Genomic DNA, 24,793 nt, shown 5'->3' on the forward strand with positions numbered 1-24,793 from the left:
GTTACAATTATTAAAAAAATCAATACAATATTAGATATTAGGCTCTGGCTCTCTTGCTAGGTATGCCTAGCCAGGCTATGGCCTGTATACCTACAATATTATACCATATTAATTATTATACAGTTTAGTTTAGTCATGCACTTTTTACAGTGAAACTTTTTACTTTTTATCTTTGAAATCATAAGCACATACGTTATAAGCGGTTATAAGCAATGTAAGCAAGAATGTGATTACAAATTACAATAGGTTTTGAAGCCGCGAGCGCACGTAGACAGAATAAATTTTTCACCATAAAGTTTATATAATAAACACTAGCCTCCGTGTAGCCTCCTAGATCACGTCAATATCTGACTCTGTCATCTCCAACACCGTATGATAAAATAATAAAAATAATAAATTCCAGTGATCATAGCAATGTTTAAATAAAATACAATTGAAGATGCTAAGGACTGCGGAGGCAGGCTCCCGGTACCATTTGTATGGCAGGAAAAACTGTAAGCTTCAATACACATTGCGTAAGTAGAATACCAGACATTATGTAAGTGCCTTCTGCACATAAAATAAAAAAAAAAATAACATTTATTTGCCAAAAACATGGTACAGAGAGGTGTGAAGAGATAATTGTTCAGCATGTTTCGCTTTGTATAAAGCATGCAAATATATGCGTAAAACAGAAGAGAAACATAGAAATAAATATTCTCCCACTGTAGAATCTGTCGGAGAGTGGGGTCGAGTCGGTAGCGCGATGGCTGAGCTGCAACGGGGAGGCATGGGGGATGGGCCCCACGGCCGTGTTCGCGAGCGCCGCGGCGCTGTTCCTGTACAACGAGCTGCAGGCGACCATCTTTGTGGCTGGCGACCACGCGCACGTCTCGCTGCTCGAGAAGACGCTGGTGGTGAGAAACTGCTCGCTCTATTCGATATATGAAGTATAGCAAATAGAAGAATGAGCTGCATAGCGCTTTGGTTAATACAGGGACACAGTTAGCATAATATTGATACGATAAGAACTTATAGTAGACGAAAAAAATTTCAAGATGGATATAAACTAAACAGTAGGTTAAAGTTAGATAAAGATCAATTTCTCAATCTCAGGGATAATTATTGAGGCACGTACCTACCTACTAGGCAATTGCAAATTTGTTTTTCTTTCAGCAACAGTAATAAATTGTGTGAAATGATTTGTTATAGTGCTCTATGGTGGCCGGAATGTTAGCGTTAATGATCCATCTCTGGGTGTGCTCCATGCGCTTCTTTCAGTACTATCTCGACACCCTTATTAGAGACGTGAGTTATCATGACTTAATATTATGCTTTCCAGACCAATATTTATGACAAAATTTCTATATTTAGGCAATATGGTTTGTCTAGAGCCCAAACTTTCTTCTCGAAATGACGACAGCGGGTTTCCTGGGGCAAACAGAGTTGGTCCCGCTGGGCCCTCTCACGCGCTTCCTGAAGCAGCAGCAGCCGCAGATCCATATCACCATCTGCTGGTTCCTTTCGCTGTGCTACGCGGACTACGTCAGGAAGCACTACTGCCAGCGCTTCAACATGCCGTATTTGGAGCAGTGGTTGGTAAATGATAGATGTTTATTACTGTGTGGTAGGAAACACTTACGTTGTAGATATCCGAAAGGAAGAGAGTTGGCTCTATATCGTAATTTGTAATTACTAACTTTTCACACGATGCAAATGTATTAATATCAATTGATAATAATTTACATAACAGTTAATCCACACCTTTACACTTTACATAATATCAAAGATTGGATATTATTGTAGTTTCTTTTCTTACCGTATACGCTTACAAGTGTGCGATGACTGCAGGCAAGCCGAACTGCACGCCCGCGCCTCCCGCGGCGTGCATCACACCATGCAGAAGGTGAACAGCTTCGTGGGGGCCGTGCACCAGCGCCTGCGCGGCTACACGCAGGCGGTTGACGTGAATACGTAACTATCATGGCCTTTGATATTACTGATCAGTTCAATATTAATAGGTATCGATTTATTTCAACGATTTCCTAACAATGTATTGTGGCCTAGGCTACAGATTTTTCTGTAACTGAGATTAATTCAGGGGCGCATAAATACCTACATACTCACATATTTAAAGGTTATTTCAAAGTCATAACACATTGATTTGAAATATTTGATTATAGTTGACAGATAATGCATAATTTATTAATCTAGCATGAATTCGACACACAGTTGAATTCAGCTTTACTTACAAAAGTGTCAGACCGCATATGCATGTGGCATGACATGTAAAGTTAGCTTAGAGCCAACGTTGGCCCCTAGAGTGCGGGCGGGCGCGTGTCGCGCGAGGCGAGCGGCGCGGGCAGTCGCGTGTCGTTCGCGAGCGAAGCGAGAGCGGCGTTCGCGCGGGAAAGCGAAGCGAGAGCGGACAACATGCGGGTTGAGAGCGGAGTGCGGGCGGACGGCCGCATGGTCGGCGCGCGCCTCATTAGCCACGCTAGTGACACCACGGCTGACGTATTGGAAAAGCTCAGAGCTTATGTTTCGGTACCCTGCTATATTGTTTTGCCTTCTTGCAGTAGAAAGTTGTTATAATGTATTTTTATGGTCGTACCTACACCATACATACTTTTTTAATTTTTTTACCGCTTTTTATCATTTCTGAAATCTTTTAACTGATAGAATACTTATGTAGATATGAGCTAAATGGGTTTTTAGTAGATTACTTAACTACCATATGATATTCCCATAACTGTTCTGTTGAGTAGTGGATCTCTTACTATGTAAGGGGAAAAAGGACAATCCAATAAAACACTATAATACAGTTATACAATATATTACAGAAAACTCGTTGTCCATGCAGTAGCACCGCGCAGCCGCTCGCGCACGACCACTCCGGCGCAGACAACCACGATACCAATCCTTGAGCAGCTTTTACATGTCCCTTTCCTGTGTTGAACAATCAATAAATTATAAACAATGATTATGACTTTTATTCTGCGAAAGTTCGTTTCATAAAACTATAGGTACTTATAAGAATAAATAGTTGTTGTACTTAAACACAAGATTCACATTGCAATTTGCAACCTGATAATATTATGAAGTTGAATTTCTCAATGCTTTTGCGAGCTGACTTATTGTTATTTCGGCAGGCAATAGATAATTTGACTGAATAAAAGTAAGCCACCAAATGATATGATAAATTCTTAGATCATTAAGTAATGGATGGAGCACGCTGGCAAATGTTCTAACTAAACTTTCTGCCGATTTTGGTGCGGGGAGGGTAACTCACACTTTGAAAAACAATCACACATTCACAAAAATAATTTGTGTCTTTACAAACTCAAACTAATACAAAATTGGCAGACTAGCATGTTTTTGCACACATACATCGATTACACAGAAAAATCTCTGTACATATACGTAATAATACAATCGCTCTAAAGGGATGTTACCATATCGATATTACAAAAATAATAATTTTGTTGAAATTAAAAATAACATTAATATTATATTCATAAAAAATACTACATTGGTCATTTTTAACGTTTTCATCATTATTATATGCATACGAAAAAACAATAAAACGCCATTTTATTTGTATTTGAATATGTATTTATTCAACACATCACATATTATATTCAATAAAATAAATATATCGGTACAGAAATTTTTATTGAAGTGAATACTTCTTTAGCGGCGTTGGGTATAAAATCTTAAACTCGCGTCAGGTGACGACAGACTTTTTTTTAGCCCTTATATTCCATGCGTAAGACGGATACCATTCCAAAATATCAAACATGCTGAACGTTAATAATCAAGTTTTCACTTCTGCCGGCACTCCCGGAGTGCAACCTGTCTTTTTTTTGAAGTGAAAACTTCTTTAGCGGCGTTGGGTATAAAATCTTAAACTCGCGTCAGGACACGTGACCTGATCGAAAAAGCGTAAGACGGATGGATATCAAACATGCTCAACGTTAATAATCAAGTTTTCACTTCTCCCGGCACTCCCGGAGTGCAACCCGTTTTTATTTCTGTACCAAGGTGTCGCTACTCGCTACAGATATAATAAAAATTGTAATTCGATTTTTTGTAAATCTGAAATATACGCAATATTAATACATACATATAAACAAATTACATAATAGAAAGGTTACAAGATTAACATTACAAAAAAACGGCTAAGTGCGAGTCGGACTCGCGCACGAAGGGTTCCGTGCGATTAAAATGTTCTGCCAGTTAAAAGTAGCCGAGCGTAAATTTTAATAAATATATATACAAGATTTACAAAATAAACATTATACTCCTTTTTATGCAGTTGTGTAAAATTGTAATATAATAAAGATTAATTCTCATCTCATTTCAAATTATACTTAGAAAAATATTTTTTTATCGACGTTCAAGTTAAAAGCAGTCCGTCACTAAGAAAGTCGTAAAAATTTACGACCTTTTCAGCGACGATTTTTTAAATTCAACTCTATCACTAAGTTCATAAAGATTAAATTTGAATTTCTCTTCAAGATAGTCTCGCTACATCAGTTTATAGTCTCGTGGGGAGTGCGGTTCAATATCGCGTTCTAAATTCAACTTTATCGCTTAGTTCATAAAGATTAAATTTGTATATTTTTTCTTCAAGATAGTCTCGCTACATCACTTTATAGTCTCGTGGGGAATGCGGTTCAATATCGCGTTTTAAATTCAACTTTATCTCTTAGTTCATAAAGATTAAATTTGTATATTTTCTTTCCATGATAGTCTCGTGAAGCCGCATCAATGATCGAGTAAACACATGACTCGATTATTTGTCTTGATCATATCGCTAAACGATACATCGACGATTATTAGAAATTGCATTTAATTAGAAATGTACGTTAAAAAAATAAAAAAATATACACAAATGAAAGGTTATTCCATCTTTTTTAATATTCGACATGTTTGAATTGCTTCTGCAAGACATGACAGTGCAAAACGGCATTTTTAGCGGAGCACTCGCAGACGTCCTTTCGATGATTTACGAATACGCAGAGTGTTCGTAATCGATTACGCAAGTAGTTTTTATGAAAGCATAAGATTTTTCGATTCGAATAATCTTATACCTCGGCAAAAGGGGAAACGCCTGCGTGTGTTATCCATAACTTAATGATCTAAGGATAAATTGTACCGTCATCGAAAAGGTAACTATAATTGTGGACGTGGTGAAAGTTTTTGGAAAACTGAATCTCTTGGCTGTGAAAACATAGCCTAGAGCGATAATATTCATTTGGCCTTCCCACAGGCCTTCCTTCATAAGTCCAGTCAAAAATAAGACATAACACGTCACAGTGGCATTTTATGTGACACAGTCACAACATGATCTCGTAACAAAACATATCAATACAACATTGATAAATAATAATATAAATATTTCAGTATGTTTGCTCTGTTTTTATAAATTTCTATGTAAAGGAGATCACGATGATACAGTCTTCTATAAACTATTTTAACTATCAAATTATACAGGTACGTTACGTAGAATATTGCCGTGTTTAGACGTAAATAGTATAATAAGTTAAATGAACTAGTAGGCCAACAATTACTTCGATGAATGTCCGATGATAACTAATTACGATTATACATTTGAAACCCAATTGCTAGTAACAAAATCTTCTTTAAAATTATAAGTGCACTATTATACAATAACGAGGGTCACAAGATTAGTTACATAAACTTGCTTGCAGGCACAAACAAAGTTACGTTTCGTTACTTTTTATAGTTATAGCCTATAGGTAACTGTGATTATGTTATAGAGAAGATAACTATACTAGGGAGAAAGTTACGGGTAGGTACAGAAATAACCTGCTTAATTTAATAGCAGTACTGATTAGTTTCCTACGTTATGTATTGCAGTTACTAGACTGGGCACGATGTGGGGAGAGCTTTTTCTCAATGATACCGACAGTACTGTGGGCGGCTGGGTCTGCTGCGTTTGCGCACCGCATCATTACGTCACTGTTCAAACGGTTTATGTTCCGGAGGGTACCATTATGGGAAATTATTCTACAGGTGTGATAGTTTTAAGAGGTTGATCACAATAATACAACTCCTACTCAATACTGAAAATTATTACCTAAATGTAAAAGATCGCTTGACGAATACCATTCGATAAAAAGAGCTTTAGAGGTCACCGTTCAGTAGCTTGGAGGAAAGTTAACGTTTTAATTAGGTACGTTAAATCTAATTTATGTGATATCAGTATTTTTAAACAGCTCTTCTCTTTTTCAGCATCTGATATTCATTTGGATGGTCATATATAGTTTACATTTCTGGGGACTACTCGTAAGGATTGTGAAAATGATGGTCGAATATTGTTACCACAACGTGAGTTATTATTTCAAACCGACATTCTAATAAGCAGGTTAAAAAGGTATCAAATCGGATGTAGAATGAATTAAGGTTGTTAAAGACAATAATTATCATTTATAGATCACGATTACAAGGAAAATAAACTCAATTCTCTATCAATAAATAAATTACTTTCAAAATATCGTGATTTCAAAGCTAAAGAAAATTTAAAACGAAAATACAAATAAATCAACAGTATTAACGATCCAAAAACTACAATATTGCAGGACCAAAACACAGAATTATCACACGAAGAACAAGCAGGTCAAAGGATAGTGCAGCAGTGGCTTCTCTGGGTGTGCGGCGCGTGCCCGCTCGCGGCGTACCTGTACACGCGCCCGCGCCCCGCACACCCACCGCTCATGATATGGTTAACTATTGTGCCCATAGTAATTAGTAATTACACCTAGTAACTTGACACTACACTATTCAATCACACGGAAGCTAGCGGATCGCAAGATTGTGCAGAAGTAATTCATCTATGATATGGTTATTCCAATATAACACACAGATTTTGACCAGTTCAGGTCAATTGAGAGATCGTAAATATATTTAGGTATATGCCATCTTTAGTAGGCGAAAAGATAAATGATTAACCATTTGTTAGGGTCGGAGGAGCAAAATTCTTTAGGAATGTCATGTTAAGAACTAATCAAAACACGGAAGGCAATTATAACTAAACATGCAACTCATAAAATACATTGATCGACTGATAGATAAAATTGGCAGAAAAATAGGCAATTAAGCCGTCTGCTAATATGCATATAATAGTATCTACTGATCGAAACCGCGTAAAAATTGACAAGGATTTAAATGTATTTTATTTATTTGCAGGATAACTACTAACCCCTGGCAAAGGCGAGAAATGGGTCCATATGGGTACTATCTACATCGACCCCTTACTTCTTTGGAAAGTCCGAATTCATTATTGCAGCAAACGTCAGTTCTTCGAAAGGCTCATAGCGACTCCAGAACAATCATCAAAGAACCGCCCAGAAAGAGAAGAATTTCTAAATCGGTTTAAGAACTTCGTAATAAATCATGTCTTTGTTTTAAATCGTATTTTATTTTGAACCTACAGTGAGAACGATAAGAATGCATACCTATTTATTTATATATTAATATGATCAAGTAAAATTAATAAAACGTGTGAATCGATCACGATAAAGGATTAAAGGATAATGAATTTCTTCTTGAGCAAAGTATAGATAGGTACCTACTATAGGTACTGTTAGTTAGTGGTTAATAGTTAGTAGTAGGCGCTACTTGTAAAAACTGACAATCCAATAATTGATTGAATATGCAAATTGCAATTAAAATTGCTGTGAATACATAATCGAATAAAATACTGATTCATAGATGAAAATTCGTCGCCTTTACGCACATAAGAAATTGCAAGACGATTAATAAAAAAGACATATCCATTATCCATACTCTTTTCAGATATTTTTTTTCGAATAATTAATATTTCAAATAAGTATCACTGACATAATTGAATCAACCTGTCGTCAATAGATGTCACTGATATACCTTTTGAATCGTGCTATCGAAATTTTTTTCGTATTCTATATAAGTAGCCGTCAGTTAGTACGTGGCATACTAACCTTGCGTAGGGTGTACCGTGATCAGCAAGGCGGTTGCCCCGGGCCGGCGCCGGCCATGGCACTGCGGCCGGGGCTCGCCGGCCTGTGACTATCCCTCGCGGGGTACGTCGTGCGTGTAATTTTTGGTAGTTGGGACTTGCGTGCTGCGCAGTCCCATTGTTATACGGATATATTGATATATTGAATCAAAAAAATGGATCAATGGATGCCAACTGTATGTGTCCAATTCCTATAATCATTTACCGAGTTTACCATATGTTTGCGATTTGTAAACCTTTAGAAATTAAAGACTTTTTAACGGATTTTAAACGCGATTTATCAAACATCAGAAAATACTAATTTGTAAACCTGTTAATTATTGGAAACCTGTCTGCTAAAAAGTCAGCTTATTATATAATTATAGATATTACCTACTAGCTTTCCGTGCGCGGCTTCGTCCGCTATGTCTAAAACGAATAAACTATATACTAAAGCCTTCCTCAAGAACTACTCTATCTATTTAAAAAACCGCATCAAAATCCGTTGCGTAGTTATAAAGATTGAAGTATACATGGACATACAGACATGTAGTGATGTTCGAAACTTCGTTTCCATGGGATCTTCGGGATAAAAATCATATGTGTTAATCCAAGTTACCCTCTGTGTGTGTGGATTAAAAAACAAACATACAAACTTATTTAGCGTTTGAAGTGATACTATTTGTTCTTTACAAACACATCCCTCGCTACGCATCAGTGGAAAAGCACCCTAAAAGCTAAATGAATGAGCAGTTTGAAATAAACTTTTTAATTTTCCTGTACACAGATTAAAATCTATTCCAAAATAACGACTTTTATCACGAAAACTTTTCTTTATTTTTATCAAATTTGAAGTCAAACTGAAAACGCATTGCAATGAGTTTTCAGAATTAAATTATATGAACCAAGATATGAACAGATTTTAGTTTATTTTTCACCTTTATAATATGTCAAAATATCTATTGCCCGCCAAATAAGTCACAAAACAAAGATGCAATTAATAAATATACCACGAATTGACGAAATATTTCCATTGCCTTAAAAAATTCATAAAAATTAAATTTAAAAAGCTATTTACTGAACCTCAAAACGGTTTTAAAAAAGCATTATAAATAAAGAAAAAACCAAAAATAACAAAAAAAACAATATATTTGTCAGTATGTACTGCTACTAACCGAGAAGCGATGCGCCGCTCTCTCCACTGTGTGAAAGAAAAACACAAAATCAGTCATATTTTATTTGTACACATTATCGTTTTGTGTAAAAAATACATTTTATATCAAAAAACAATTATATGCGCGGCGTTTCTATAAACATTATCATTTCAAATTTAAATATATTTAAAGTTCACATAGCTAAAGATATAATAAGTAAATTGAATGAATCGGAAACTGAAGAAAAATAGCTTTAAATTCAAAATAACGTAGGTACTTGAAGGCTTTTGTTGGTAATGTGTATAGAAACGTCGGTACAGAAGATATCGGTAACACGCAATACTAACACTACGAGTCGGCAGCAGGCTTTAAGTTCTTCAGTTCGAAACTTTGCAGCGGGTTGCTTTGCCGCGCCTGAAACAATAATAATAATTTAATTTTCCATGAAATTACTTCTTTTTCTTTTTTCATTTGCATTCTATGTAAATAATGTAGATATTTCTTCCTGCTCTATTCTACTATACCAACAAAATTCGTCCTATTTCAGAATTGTGAGTGATTACGAACTTATCTTTAATGTAAAAAATATCAAAGCTTTTTAATACAATATACAATACGATAAAAAATCTACATACCTGATACTTATGTCTCTTCGCACTGCCAAAGTTCCCCTGCTTCCTCTTCCTCGTGACTTGCGCGGGCGCAGGCGCATCTGCACTCGGCTCCAACTCAGTTTCACGTAATGCAGCCGGTAGTAAATACTCCGGTACATGAGCTAATTGTTCCTGCACTCGCACTGTGTGTAGTGCCTTGTCTCGCTTGATGGCTTGCAGCTCCAGTGGGTTGTCTTCGAAGAAACCCTGAAAGTAATGTGGTTTGTAGATCCTGGTGTATGTGAGGTGGTAGGGGAGGGTAGGTGAGGGTAGTCAGGGAGAAGATTAGTCGTTCATCAAAGTGATATGTTCGGTTGGTTTCATCATGTGAATAGTTTATTAATTTTGTAAAATGTTTGGTTTATTGTAGCTATAATACTGCTAGCTAATATTTTTTGGTTTGAATTATATGTTACGCAGTATACAGGTTCGTACCAATCGTCCGTTACCTGCATTTTAAAATAAAAAACAATTAATTGTCTCTAACCTGCAGTTTAGACACAACTAAATCCATGTTACCTGCAATTAAGCAGTTCCCGTTAATCTTATTATCCCATTGAGCCCCAAGCGGCCCGATCGGTCCCAGACACAATAGGTGTGGTTCCGGGGCCTGAGTTATTACAGTCCATCTTTGAAGCTTATAGTCCATCTTTCAAGCCGACTATTCTTTCATCTTTCAATGGCAGCTTGACTTATCAAATATCAATAACCTACACTTAAGAAAGTCGAGCAACTGTCAGTTACCTGCAGCTTGGAGCAGTTGAGCAGCTCCCGCTTGATCTCGTGCAGACGCGCCTCGCGCACGGCGATGCGCGTCACGGCGCGCCACGCGTCGCGCGACCGGTACCGGAACCCCTCCACCTCCTCTAGAGCAAACGAGTACTTTCTGCGGGAAATTGGGAGTTTTATTACATTTTTATTGGATCTGTGTTCATATTGTAACATCTCAACAACACAAAAAGGTAGTTTTAGTAGGCTTTTGTTTGCATTTATTATATAGGAACATCAACATTATGCCACGAGAAAATGGTACAGAAGCAAACACTTTGCGCAAAGAAACCAAAGGAATAAATAGCAATTCAGCTGACATAATCCTCAGTACCTGACAAGATATTCACCTAAACAAAAAATTGGTTGTTTGTAAAGTAGGTTTACGATCGAGATGTTAACGTGATAACATAGTGCAGTGGCAGCGCTCGAGATGAGACGGGAAATCGGTCCGTCTCTCTCTCGTTATACCTGCGATCGCGATCGTGAGGTTTTGGTGTGACACAAGTTTCTGAACATATCACCCGACTAAAACGATTTTAAAGACGTTATCACGTCAAAAAATCAAACAAAGCTAGTTCGACATGTCGGTTTCCTCACGATGTTTTCCTTCACCGTTCGAGCAGTGGTGATGTTACAACATGCGCAGATAAAATAAAAAATCAATTTATTTCCTGCGCGCTCGCCCGGTCTCGAACCCCGGACTTATCGATTCGAAGTCCGAGGTCTCACCACTGAGCCACCACTGCTCATAATGCATAGCATCAGTTAATTGAATAAAACTGGTCATAACCAGGAAAAATTTAGCATTACATCAACAAAGTCGTAAATTTGTTCGTATTATGTGTGCCATTTAAACGTAGACGCTACATTGCCAAAATGTGCTTGCAATTTATTTTTAAGTGATAAAATTAAAAAAATGTATGATATTTTTATGATGATTATAATACAGTAGAACCTCGATAACTTAAACCTCGATAACATAAAAACCTCTGTAACTTCAAAAAATTATATGTTCCCTTCCCATCAGAGCCCAAAACCTCTTTAACTTAAAATACGCAACCTCTATAACTTAAATAAATAATCTCTGTATTGGCCCTCAGTAACTTAAAGAAATGTTTCCACAACCTCTATAACATAAAATTATTTGTCAATTAGTCATTTTGAAAGAGTGTCAAAACAAAAGGTTTCAGTATTTATTGCTTGCACGTGTTTACTATGTATTGTTAACGTATACAATACATTACCTATTGTTTGCTTTATCGAAATTCTTCAAAGCTTTGCGGCGGATAGCTTTATGACAACGACTTACTTGCATCATAAGTTTTTGATAGTTGTCCTGGAAACATCGCTTTACTTACTGTGTGATAAAACTGGCTTAAAATGAGTCCAAAAAGTAAACTAACAACCCTCACCTACGCCGATAAATTAAAAGCTATAGAAGCAGTGAAAAATGCATAGACCCTTGATAACTTAAAACCTCTATAACTTAAAATATTTTGTGTTTCCCTTGGACTTTAACTTATCGAGGTTCTACTGTATATGAATAATTTGTACTTACTGCAATACTTTTTGTCCATTGAAACCTTTTGATAAATGTGCTTCAACTTCCTCTAACAATGGCTTTTCTCTGATTGATACAAACGACAATACAGATCCCTGTAACAAGATAATTTTATAATGCTGTACTTATTGTTTATTAATGATAGTTAATCCGTCAGTCCTCGGATCACAGACACAATAGAAAATCTATTGTGTCTCGGCCCGATCGGGCCGCTCGGTGGTCAATGGGTTAAAAGTGAAAATATGTCTTTAATATGATATACAGCAAAGATATTTTTTTTATAACTCTGTGAAAAATTTGTTCTTCAAAGATTCTAATCTTTTCTATCCATGGATATTAGATATCTTTAAGTATAAAGAAAAAATAATTCAACTTGTATTATTACGAGTATTTGCAAAGGAATAAAAAAAATAATCTACCTGGTTATTCCCCCTGGCCGTTCTCCCCGCTCTGTGCACATAAGAGTTGACGTCAAGCGGGAAGTCAAAGTTGATCACATTGGACACGTGCTGGAAGTCGATACCGCGCGACACGCCCGACTCTTTGTCTTTCTTGCGTTTTGATTTTTGCTGCAACAAAGAAAAAACAGAAGCTAAAAATTTACGAAATAGAACATACTAGTGTTTATATTTATTGGTGACTAGCGGTCCGCCCCGGCTTCGCCCGTGGTACATATTTCGTAATAAAAGTTAGCCTATGTTCTTTCTCAGGGTCTAAAGATTATCTGTGCCAAATTTCATCAAAATCGGTCCAGTAGTTTATGCGTGAAAACCATACATACATACAAACCTTTCCTCTTTATAATATTAGTATAGATTAGTCGATATAATATAAACACAATGCGATACAAGAAAAAATAGTATAAGTTAGTACATACTCGTTTTTTCCTGCCAATCTCCTCTCCAGCGAGTAGACCACCATCAGGCTGCTCCAGCGCCTTCTCATCTGACGCCACAATGATCTGATAGCGGCCGCGATTGAACTGGTCCACAGACAGACATCGGATTGCCGCGGGTAGCTCAGAATTTAGTACACATGACCCTATTTTGAACTGTTCTAGATATAATTTTAACCTGAAAATAATAATTGATTTAATAGTACATTTAATGATAAATTTATAACATAAAAATGATCAAACTCTTCAGTTTCTCTATTAAAAACAGTTTAGTACATTTGATTCCTGGTAAACTATTGAAATTTTAATTATACAGTAGTAAATCACAGCATCAAACATCCTATCAATGTTGCGTAAATTAACTTTATGATCAAAATAATGTAAAAAAGTGCTTACTTACTTATAGCATCTATCTACAGTCCTCACAAAGATTATACTCTTGCCTCTGATCAAGTTAAGTTTAAGCAACGCATACAGTATTGCTGCTTTGTCGTCTTCTTCAGCAAATAAGTGGTAATGCTGTAACTGTGTGGACGGTGCAAGGTCTGGCTCTTCCAGTTTGAGCGTCACAGGATTACGGAGAACAATCTTTTTTAGATTTAGCACATCCTCTGATAGTGTGGCCGAGGCTAACACTGCTTGATAGATTTTTGGTAAATGTCTGAAAAAGAATTATACTTTAAGTCTTAATAATTTATTGTACAATAGTCAATGAATTAAGACAATAGAAACACTCTTTCTATAATTAACTAAGATAACAAATTTGACTATTTTTAATTGATAATCATCTCACATATAACTAAAATCAATTTCACAGAATAGTAAGAATATAAATTTCACACTAACAAAGGATATTGGCAAACTAAAAGATTACCCCAAAAGCTCTTTCACCTCATCTTCATAGCCAAAAGAGAACACCAGGTCGGCTTCATCCACCACCAACATAGCCAGGTCATCTTTTAACTTCATATTATTTGCTTTCAAATGTGCCAGTGCCCTCGCAGGCGTTGCTACAACTATGTCTGGTTTATCTGCTAAAAGGGACTTCTGTACTTGTGTGTTGGCATTTGAGGATATATCTATACATCGCACTTCTCTTGAACATTTTAGTGTGAGATCTGATACTACTGATGTAATCTGTAAGGGATGAATAAAACAGAATAGCATCATGTAAATTATAAAGCAGCATATTGAATAAAAATGGGAGCATAAATTATCTCTAGATAACAATATTATAAAAATACAGAATAGAAAACATAAAAGAAACAAAATTGAGAAATATTAAATAAATTATTGAAATATAAAATGTTGATCTTACACCAATCTTCAATCCAAACAATTTAATTGTGTACTATGCATAATTGGCTATTAAATAAAATGAAATGATTAATGATTATATGTAACATACCTGACCACATAACTCTTTGCTTGGTGATAAAATTAATGCTCTGATACACTGGTGTGTGCTTGTGTTTTTTAAATTTAAAATCTTTTGTAGCACCGGTATTGTGAATGCCGCAGTTTTGCCTGAACCGGTTCTCGCCCTCATGAGGACATCTTTGCCTTCCAGAAGAAGTGGTATTGCTGTCTCTTGGATCAGTGTTGGGTTTGACCAGCCAAGTTGTGAAATTGCCTAAAAGAAAATTATTCTACATGTCATTTAATGAATAAAGTATATGCAATTGTTAAGGCCCTGAGTTCGCGAGTATAACACGTGGTAATATTTACATTAGTAAATTTTCAATATCATGAGTAAAAAAATAAAGATTCATAGCGATATTATAAGTCAATAGAAATATAAAAGTAAAATTATCAATATCCGATTATAATACCTTTAATATACGATCATCTAACTCCATCTCATGGAACATAACCTTGTTTTCTTCAGCCATAGTCAGTCTTGCCTACATCAACACTTTAAAACAAATAAATTATATATTTCTCTTTACACGACGGTTATTTCTAAATCATTCATATAAATGCAACTAATAATCAATGCAATTTAAACACAAAATAAAACGGATAGCGCACTGCGTAATTCTAAATACTCCCATCGACCATGTTTATTTCAAATTCGATGAAATTTCAATTTCAAACACATGTACGTCAACTGTCATAATTCCGACAATAGACCATAGATAAATAATTATGATTCTAATGTCATCTTCAAACACTCAATGAATTGCCATATAAAATTTAAAATTACAATATCCCTGTGAATATCCATCAAGAATTGAAGACATAAATCCAACTATAAAACTTAAAATCATCAAAACCCATTCAAGTTATGTTCTAGTGGTATGGTCCTAGGGAATTATTGGAGATAGAGTTGAAGTTCTTTTTGACATAGAAGCGTTACTGAAAAATTTAATTTGTTAAAACTTTGTCAGAAATCATGATTATAGTTTTATTTTATTATTTCATGCCACGCTATTTAAAATACCTTATTTTTTTCACCAATACAGATATAGAAACGACATCAATCTTATAGTTTAGATCACAGGTTTAGATGCTGTGTTTAGATGGCAAACATAAAACCACAAAACGTGGTCCTTTCAAACCTGTGTTTCAAACGTTTAAAAAAAGATACACTTCTGAAATATATGTGGAAATATATATAAAAGTCTATTTGTCTAGCCCTTAGGGCTTAGACCGTCTAGACAGAAGTGACTATTATTTATCGAATATATAAGTACAAAATATTATATATCTTTCAAAAATCTTAAAAATAAAATACTATTGTAAAAATAACATAATATTAACAATGCACTTCTTTATAGATTATAATCTACAGGGTGTCCCGTAAGTAGTGGACCAACGGGTTATGGGGAGTAGAGGGACTTATTATCTAACAAAAATACTAAAATTTATTGTCCTAAACCATAAAGTTTTTGATTTATGCTTTATTTTCAAAATTTGATAAAAATATCATCCACGTAAGCTTAATATGAACTTTTACCATTTCTGTTTTTATTTTATTCTTATTTTTTTGTTCAAGGTTGTTAAGAATACATAAGTCTTCCTAATTAAAATGATACTCAAGCATAATTAACAACAACAACATAATTAGACCAAAAAATAGGTAAAATTTTACGTTTTAAAAATTTACGGACTGAAGTTTGAACAAAGCTGGTGTAAAAAAAATGTATGGTTACCCTGTGGAACTTTATTTTAAAAACTTCTACATCTCATACAAATTACAAAAAGGTATAATTGTGTGGTATAAAGTATTTAAAAAAAATGTTAAATTGGCGTACAACATTCAAATTAGAAATTATCAGGTAGTCAACTCATTAAGTTATTCCGAGAATTATTGCCTTCATGGGCGCGCGCTGGAATTCTTTTGTATTGTTTCTGGCCAATCATAGACGATACTTGAACCCACTATTATTTTCTTTGACTTTCAACTATTTCAGTGACTTGCTTATAGCTCGGAACTACACGCGTGTTTAGCTTGAATCCGTCATTACGATATTATTCTTTGTTGAAGTGCGTTTGAATTGGACACTGATTTTGCTTGTGATTTGGATGTTGTTCTACTTTGGCTTTTTGAAGAAAAATGTCTAATACATACACTCCATGTGAATATGCAGAAAAATGTTTTTTATTTATGGACTCAGTGATGGAAATGCTCGACAAGCAACACGTGTTTATCGTGAGCGTTATCCCAATCGGTATTGCTATCCTGATCACCGATTTTTTCTCAGAGTAAATAACGCATACCATGAAGGTCGTATTCCTGGAATTAGAAATCGAATAGGAAGGCCTAGAGATGAGTCGATGATCGTCTAATATTGACAGAAGTAGAAGAAGATCCTTCAACTAGTACTCGCCGTATTGCTAGACGCACTGGTGTACCAAGAAGTACAGTGCATCGCATATTGAAGAGAAGTGATTTACACCCGTATCATGTACGAGTGAGCAAGCATTAATACCAGGTGATTATCAATGACGAATTAATTTTTTGTCGAGAGATGCTTGATGCTTGGATCAAAATTTTTTTTACTCAATAATTTTCTTAACATTTCTGCATATTCACGTGGAGTGTATGTATTAAGCATTTTTCTTCAAAAAACCAAAGTCGAACAACATCCAAATCACAAGCAAAATCAGTGTCCAATTCAATCGCACTTCAACAAAGAATAATATCGTAATGACGGATTCAAGCTAAACACGCGTGTAGTTCCGAGCTATAAGCAAGTCACTGAAATAGTTGAAAGTCAAAGAAAATAATAGTGGGTTCAAGTATCGTCTATGATTGGCCAGAAACAATACAAAAGAATTCCAGCGCGCGCCCATAAAGGCAATAATTCTCGGAATAACTTAATGAGTTGACTACCTGATAATTTCTAATTTGAATGTTGTACGCCAATTTAACATTTTTTTAAATACTTTATACCACACAATTATACCTTTTTGTAATTTGTATGAGATGTAGAAGTTTTTAAAATAAAGTTCCACAGGGTCACCATACATTTTTTTTACACCAGCTTTGTTCAAACTTCAGTCCGTAAATTTTTAAAACGTAAAATTTTACCTATGTTTTGGTCTAATTTTGTTGTTGTTGTTAATTTTGCTTGAGTATCATTTTAATTAGGAAGACTTATGTATTCTTAACAACCTTGAACAAAAAAATAAGAATAAAATAAAAACAAAAATGGTAAAAGTTCATATTAAGCTTACGTGGATGATATTTTTATCAAATTTTGAAAATAAAGCATAAATCAAAAACTTTATGGTTTAGGACAATAAATTTTAGTATTTTTGTTAGATAATAAGTCCCTCTACTCCCCATAACCCGTTGGTCCACTACTTACGGGACACCCTGTATATAGGCTATATTATGTTTCAATTCGTTTCTTGGTAAAATAGTGTTAGAGAAACAGCTATTATCACGCTATTATATTACTATTTTAATTGTTAAATAAAATAATTTTATAATCTAGGTGTCAAGGTGATTTCTGATTTTATATATATTTGAATTTTGAATATTTTAAGTTGGTAACCCAGACGAATGCTCGAGTTGTTTCTGCATCAACCTATTCTATTATTATTTTTAACCGTGAATTTTACCAAAATTAGTGTTGCATTTTTCAACTTTAACAAATTATAAATGCGTGTTACGTTTTAAGGTATCGTGTTTCATCATTTACCAATTTTTTAACGTGCTACAGCCATGACTTACCGCGGATGCGTTTTGAGCCGCAGTTCATTGCCTTATGTAAAACTGGAAATGGTGTTTCTTCCGTGAGTGACCGAAATATAAAGTGACTTATGCGTAGTGAACGAGTTTTCGTGAAATTCAGCAAAAGTAGTGTTAAATAATGTCTAATTCGACCGTGCAAGTTTTAATGAAAAAGGGAAAGAGAGGAGCAGCTGCTTATATCCATGCGGATTGCGCGAGTGGATCTCCACAGCATTGGGCTCCTCTGCTGGACGTTTTGCTGAACCCCAGTAAAGCTATAGACGAATGGGAGACCATCGACTGGTGCAGGTGGCTCCTCGCTGGCGGCAGAACACCGGATGAATTCGCTGCAGTCGGTAAGTCGAATCAATTATAACTGTACTCTAAATTAACTTTAATTCTTTGTAGGTTATAGATGACAATTGTGAACTGTTTTATCGTCATTTGCATAATTAATGTTGAGTTCATGATATGACATTAAAGCAAATTAAATTTGCTACCAATTTTGTTTATTGCATAAAAATTTTAAGGTACATGAGTAGGTACAATTATTTTTGTTGAAAACATTCGTTCAGACTACACAATGATCATTGTTTACTTATTGAGGTCATAGGGCAGGTGTTTTGCAAAGTTATAATTGTGTTGGACAAATTATTATTGTATTTTGTGATTGTAATATAAAAGTACTCTATCCAATAATAGTCCTCCATCAGATGGTAATAAATGATCAATTATTTTGATAAATGTTTGGCTAGTGACCAAACGATAATAAGAAATCTGAAAGGCCAAATTATAATGTATGCACTTGTCAAAGAATAATTTAAATCAGATTAAAGAACTTGTTACTGTTTATTTTAAGAAATGTAAGGTTTGCCTAAATTTTAGTTATTTATGGAGAGGTATATAGATATTGTTTGATAAAATAGTGCTTTAAAACTCAGTAATCCTTTTTTCTCAATACAAACTTAGCAAATGTTGCACTGTGTTTTTAAAATATTTTTTTTTCTCATTAAGAATAAAATAAATAAACATATGAATTATAGTATAACTGAAGGAATATGTAATTGTTTATTAAATGTATATGGCCATAATAATTCTTCTAGTTGTAGCGAGTGATCCTATGGCACAATAAAGTGTGTACCTAACCTAAATAATATGTAATGTGATTACAATTGAGTACAGTAGACAGATGACTAAAATTAACATTTGTCCACTTAAAAGGATAATCCCTAATTTTGTATATTCATTAAAAAAAATTAAATCATTTTTGATATTGGTTTGGTTTTGAGGTCTGATTATTTGATTATAGAAATTGCAGATAATGTATGATACAGAGATGTCCATAGGGTGGAGTCTCCTATTATCGGCCTGCTCCTAATATCGGCCTTTTCGAGAAAACGGAATATAACTATAAATATCGATCTTAAATCATAAAAGTTTTTATGCAAAAAGTGACTCTATATACATAAGCAAAACCTCCCAAATTTCGGTGTGGGTACCTCAACTCTTGAAAATTCAGTAAGCCATAGAGCACGTGCAGGTAAAAACGTGCGTAGTTTGGCGGCATTGCGTAGTCAAATCTCTGAGTCGACGCTTTATGTGGATAAGTATTTAAATGGAATTAAACAAACATATAGTATTGAATTTTATGTGTTCTCAAAGAAAAACAGACAAATTATCCATAAAAAAGTGTGTTTTTACATTTATTTGTCTTTTTAATGAAATAATTGCGGGGCCGAGATTGGGGATCTGTATTTGCTGATAAATCTCAATATCGGCCGGGTGGTCGATATTGGGGTAATGCACGAAAACTTCAAATAACATGTTTAGCTATTTTATATGTTAGCAGTGATATTAATAAGGTTAGAAATGAAACAACAGCTCCGTTTGATCACTGGATCCTAAAGTCGGCCGCCTAAAAACGATTTTTATTAGCTACGGCCGATATAAAGCGAATTGATGCGTAATAACGGCCACCTTAGTAAAACCTTTTCTACTACCGTCGGACTTTACAATAAACAGGGAGGTGATGTATTTTAATTTTTGTTAACTAATTGCTATGCCAAAATCATGCCAGCACAATCTAAACTAGCAAAAGATCAACTAAAAGTAAAACGTTGGCTTTTGCAAACGTTTTCCTTTTTGTTGACCTTTTTGTTTGTCCTTTTTGTTGACCATAGTAAAATTATAGAGACAGTTAATGTCGTCAAAAATCAAAATATGAGCATCAGAGAAGCATCTCGACAATACGACATCCTGAGGACCACTTTACAAGATAGACTTCATGGAAGAATAGACACAGAATGCACAGTTGGTAGAGATACCGTCTTAAACCGAAATGAAGAAGAAATTGTTCAATGGTTGATACAGATCTACGGTTTTCCTGGATCACGTGGCAACGTGATAAATAGCGTTAAAAATATTATAAAAGAAGATAAAAGACCCAATCCGTTTAAAAATGGAAAAAACAGGGAAAAAGTGGTATTCCTTGTTTTTAAAATGAAAGAAGCTGGCCAGGGCTGTAGTTACAGAAGAAAGTGGTTTAATGACTTACAAGAACATAATATAAAATCAATCGGAAATGGAAGACATATTACAAGACCCACGGAGAATATTAATGGGGATGAGACGAGCTTTAGTATATTTCCGAAGATAGGGAAAGTAATAGGGCCTAAGAGATGGAAGAACATTTATGAAGTTGCTAAGGGCAGTGAAAAAGTAACAATAAATGTTTTGCTAGTCATATCTGCAGCAGGAGAATTTTTATGGTTGTTTTCCCTACATCCGTAGACCACCAAAAGTAATCTTTAATACCACACCATCCTCCTGGTTTCTTGGTTTATCAAATAGTGGGTGGATGAGAAGTGAAGTAGTATTCTATGAATATGTTGGTTTAATGATTGGGTGATTTCTTATAACATTTCCAAGCCAATTCTTTTTCTAGTTGATTGACACAAGTCTCATTTAACCCCGTATCTTTATTTGTCTTATAAGAATACTGAACTTGGTACATTACTTTAAATTTTTAAGACAATGTAACGAAAAGACCATTCATGATAGGCGAGTTAAAAAATGATTTGTGTCTCAATCGATTATAAAAAAATTTACCAGTTTTAAGTTTTATTCATCTAACTTCACCTAAGAAAAGGTATGCCGATATTAGGGCCAAAGACGGCAGATATTAGGGTGTTATCTTGCTGTTAGTGGCCGATATTGAGGGAAATCGGCATATTCGAAATAAAAATTCTATATTTAATAAAGTAACAATGGATTCGTAATTTTGCAAATGTAGTAATGGAGTTTCAATATCTATCTACCCGAAAAAGGCACTGTAAGAAAGAAAAAGCTATTAATGTAAAAATTACATCCAGTCAAAGTTCAAAAAAAGTTGACATGGCCGATAATTGGTGCCACCACCCTATATCCAAATAGTCAGCATTTTCCTATTTTTGATACATTGGAATGGAATTGGTAATATTATATCAATCACAGTTGCACAAGAAAATGGAGGACTTACAATAGAATATTTTTGCATTGTATTGTTTTTTAAATGTTTTATAGTTATGAAATATGGTATTTCTTTCTATTGGTTGAAACTGGTTGCAACACATAGCGACTTAACCCCTTGACCACCGAGCGGCCCGATCGGGCCAATAGATTTTCTATTGTGTCTGTGATTCAGGGGGCTGAGGCATTAACGTGGAGTTAGAATGGAGTGACTTCTTTTGATAGATTTGTATTTTAATACATAAGTATTAATTATTTATTGTAGAAAAAAATTATGACCCGGCTTGTGATTTTCCAGTAGACCTTTATCACTTAAAAGTACAATAAAAGTTAGCAAAAGGTCAGGTAGTTTTCAGTTTTCAACATATTTTCATACATAACAATTTGATTTATGTATCATTATCTGTCGTTATCTTGTCAATAACATTTGTATCCTTTGTTTTTTTGTTTGTATATTAATTAAAGTATGTAAATAATTAAATAACAACTGTAGTATTGTAGTACCCCAGCAATCCAGGTCCTGTCTCCTATGGCACCACATGTAATCCAACATGTCTATTATAAATTATCCACTTATGAACATTGTGCATGATTGACCAGTTTACATCACTATTTATATATATTATTGGGTGTGTGTTTACAATAAAATATTTTGTTTCCGATACCAACTTTCATCTCTTAACAATATAGCTTATCATTAAATACATTTAATATAGAAGCCAATTGCTTTTCTATAGTATTTGAAATTCCAAGAAGCCGTACCTAAGCCCCAAGTCAACATGGATAAAATTTTAACACAAGAGAAATTGTTGTGATGGTGTTCTAAAATAACAATCTTTGGCACTCCTTCCCAGGCATATCTGTGACTTTGAACTACAGCATAATACATAACATTATATTGTCATTTTCCCATTTCTGCCACATCAATGTCGCGCGCCAGATGCAGCGTAGCCTTGTTTGTGTGAATGGTGAATCATGCCGCGCCTCGGTGGCTGCCGCGCGACGTCACTTTACTTGAACCACCTTTGTTTTCGAAGGCTCCATAAACAAAACCTGCACAAACAAAAGAAGTGTGTTTTTTTTCCTGTATTGAGCCACGTTTTTGGGACGTATAGCATTTTGTCTAAATTTTGTATGGTAATAAACACAAAGATCTTTGAGTTATAATGTTTTTGTTTCTACGAGTTCTGACGTCACGAATTGTTACGTCATACCGACTGCCAGTGGCCACTCCAATTATAATCCTGTTTGTGCTAAGATATTTATTTTATATCATCGGTTTGCTCATTCCAAGGAAAGACAAAGAAGCCTACCTACACCCTATTTGGAGTTGTAATCCAATAACAATATTAATTAAAAAAGACTTGAAATTTCCATTAAAATCCGTAGTTCTTTTTAATTAATAAAGTTATTAAGAGGCCCTTGAACTACCTCCCCAAATTAAAAATGTTGGTACAGTAGCTTTTGCGTTATCTATCTTCTAATGTAGAATTCTGCCCATGTCAAATGCTATACATACAAAAATGTATACTTATTTTTTATCTTATTAAATCTAGGATTAGTCTAAGGTGTGTTAGGGATTACCGTGTGTGTGTTGATATGCTACGTCCGCCGGAGAGCGCTGCCGTGACGGTGTTTCGCATTTTTTGCCACCTGTCTCAGGCTCCTTGGCCAGTGTCATCGCCCTTGCCGCGATGACCTAAATGTCACAGCTACTGACTTATATCGGCTGACCGTATCGATATAATAATTAATGACGACTCGCTACTCGTTCACATGCGTAAATACGGTAATTAGCATTATTTTGAAAGTACCCTTTTAAAGTGCCTTCGAATTATCTCAAAAATATGCAAGTCATTCGAGTGATGTTAATGTGAATGGCAAATTATGTTTGTATCTACAATTTATGTATGATCTTGTCTCGCAAAAATTTGTTGATTGAATTAAGTATAATATCTCTTCTTTCAGTTAGGTCACAAAATATTTACCTAGATCACCAATAATTCAATTTCTTCGGAATGTGTAAGTTACATGGCATCTTCTGTATTTTTGAATTCTGTAGCTGATACATTTTTTACAGTACTTTGAACGGCAATTACGTTGTTGTTAGTCATAATATAATTGCATATTATGCAGATGAACTTCACATCCGTTTCACTGATTTATTAATTGTACGAGATTTTGTGCCATTCCATTCCAGACTACGACAATTTTGTTCGAAATCAGGAAATTTAATAATAAAGGAATATTTTAGTGTCATTCAAGCTACGATATTTCGGGCTATACTGTTACGGTGGCGTAATTCAACAGTTCAAGGAGATATCCAAGTTATTTTACTTGTTGTTTTGCGTCTTCCTTGAATGGTCAATCCATTTCATCAATAACTAAGTGATGCGTTATGTTATTAAGCGTGTGATGTTCATACTTTTCTTCGGTTTTTATTTCTCGCAAAAGAAAAAAAACTTAATCAGCACAGTGATGATAACAGTATGTTGTTATTTTCAAAGCCTGTATAAACATTAATTGTTGCTTTAACACTACCACAGTCCACAGGGTGTATATTGATGAGCTGTCGAGTTAATCCGTGAGTTATGATCCGTGCAGATTGTATCGCATGTGATGCTTCACTGGACGGAATCGAACCGGGGAATGTTTGCCAGTCTTTTCTATGTACATCTACATCGACTATTTGTTTGGATTACTTATCGTGCAATCTAATTCTTTTTCTTTGGCAGAAATAGTGGTAGTAATTAATAATCCTTAATTGTTATTAATATGATCGGTTAATCGTGAATCGTATCCATGACATACACGGTTTCGTTCGCGTGATATCTACACTGGTCATCAAAAAAATCGACCCACCTGCATTTTTACGGAAAATTGCGGTTTTCTCACAAACTAAAGAAAAAATTTGTTTGGAAACTGAACTGATTAATTAAACAAGCATATTTACACGAATATAAACACATAAAATCATTAACATCATAAAAAAATTGTCAATTTCGAAGAAAGATCAAAATCCTCAATTTTCAGCTTTTTCTTTATTAAATTTCAAATGCAGTTTATTTTGTAATCATGAAACTTAT

At 34.7% G+C, this 24,793-nt stretch overlaps 4 protein-coding genes and 1 non-coding gene across 5 annotated transcripts in view; 4 read left to right on the forward strand and 1 right to left on the reverse strand.

Moving 5' to 3' along the window:
• The first annotated feature begins 479 nt into the window (after positions 1-479).
• Positions 480-2,906, forward strand: LOC149903164 (uncharacterized). The gene is made up of 7 exons (XM_090108836.1): positions 480-515; positions 711-896; positions 1,192-1,287; positions 1,372-1,574; positions 1,831-1,953; positions 2,304-2,526; positions 2,823-2,906. Exons 1-7 carry the CDS (start codon positions 480-482, stop codon positions 2,904-2,906), a joined length of 951 nt encoding a protein of 316 aa, XP_089964962.1.
• On the reverse strand, positions 2,800-15,084 carry Ddx56 (putative ATP-dependent RNA helicase DDX56). The gene is made up of 12 exons (XM_090108835.1): positions 14,848-15,084; positions 14,424-14,648; positions 13,890-14,152; positions 13,416-13,676; positions 12,998-13,193; positions 12,540-12,689; positions 12,118-12,215; positions 10,533-10,674; positions 9,771-9,995; positions 9,483-9,549; positions 9,157-9,182; positions 2,800-2,928 (listed from the first exon to the last, which is right to left on the reverse strand). The coding sequence occupies exons 1-10, from the start codon at positions 14,905-14,907 to the stop codon at positions 9,484-9,486; spliced, it is 1,686 nt and encodes a 561-aa protein (XP_089964961.1). The 5' UTR covers positions 14,908-15,084; the 3' UTR covers positions 2,800-2,928; positions 9,157-9,182; position 9,483.
• Positions 5,384-7,394, forward strand: LOC149903166 (uncharacterized). The gene is made up of 5 exons (XM_090109076.1): positions 5,384-5,478; positions 5,866-6,021; positions 6,241-6,336; positions 6,588-6,730; positions 7,195-7,394. The coding sequence occupies exons 1-5, from the start codon at positions 5,434-5,436 to the stop codon at positions 7,382-7,384; spliced, it is 630 nt and encodes a 209-aa protein (XP_089965202.1). The 5' UTR covers positions 5,384-5,433; the 3' UTR covers positions 7,385-7,394.
• Positions 7,957-8,121, forward strand: LOC149903167 (U1 spliceosomal RNA). The gene has a single exon (XR_016457431.1). It is a non-coding gene; the product is annotated as a U1 spliceosomal RNA (small nuclear RNA).
• Positions 15,085-18,013: 2,929 nt separating the features above from the next.
• Positions 18,014-24,793, forward strand: part of Ubr3 (Ubr3 ubiquitin ligase) — a 68,889-nt gene continuing 62,109 nt past the window's right edge. Inside the window, exon 1 of the mRNA XM_090108895.1 lies at positions 18,014-18,556. Within this exon, the coding sequence (XP_089965021.1) occupies positions 18,340-18,556 (217 nt within the window). The 5' untranslated portion in view covers positions 18,014-18,339. The remainder of the gene's footprint in view (positions 18,557-24,793) is intronic.

The sequence above is a fragment of the Colias eurytheme genome, chromosome 13, assembly GCF_061535395.1.
Source record: "Colias eurytheme isolate Ceu_HAF_F1 chromosome 13, ilColEury1 Martin Lab GWU primary, whole genome shotgun sequence".
Classification (NCBI taxonomy): Eukaryota; Metazoa; Arthropoda; class Insecta; order Lepidoptera; family Pieridae; genus Colias; species Colias eurytheme.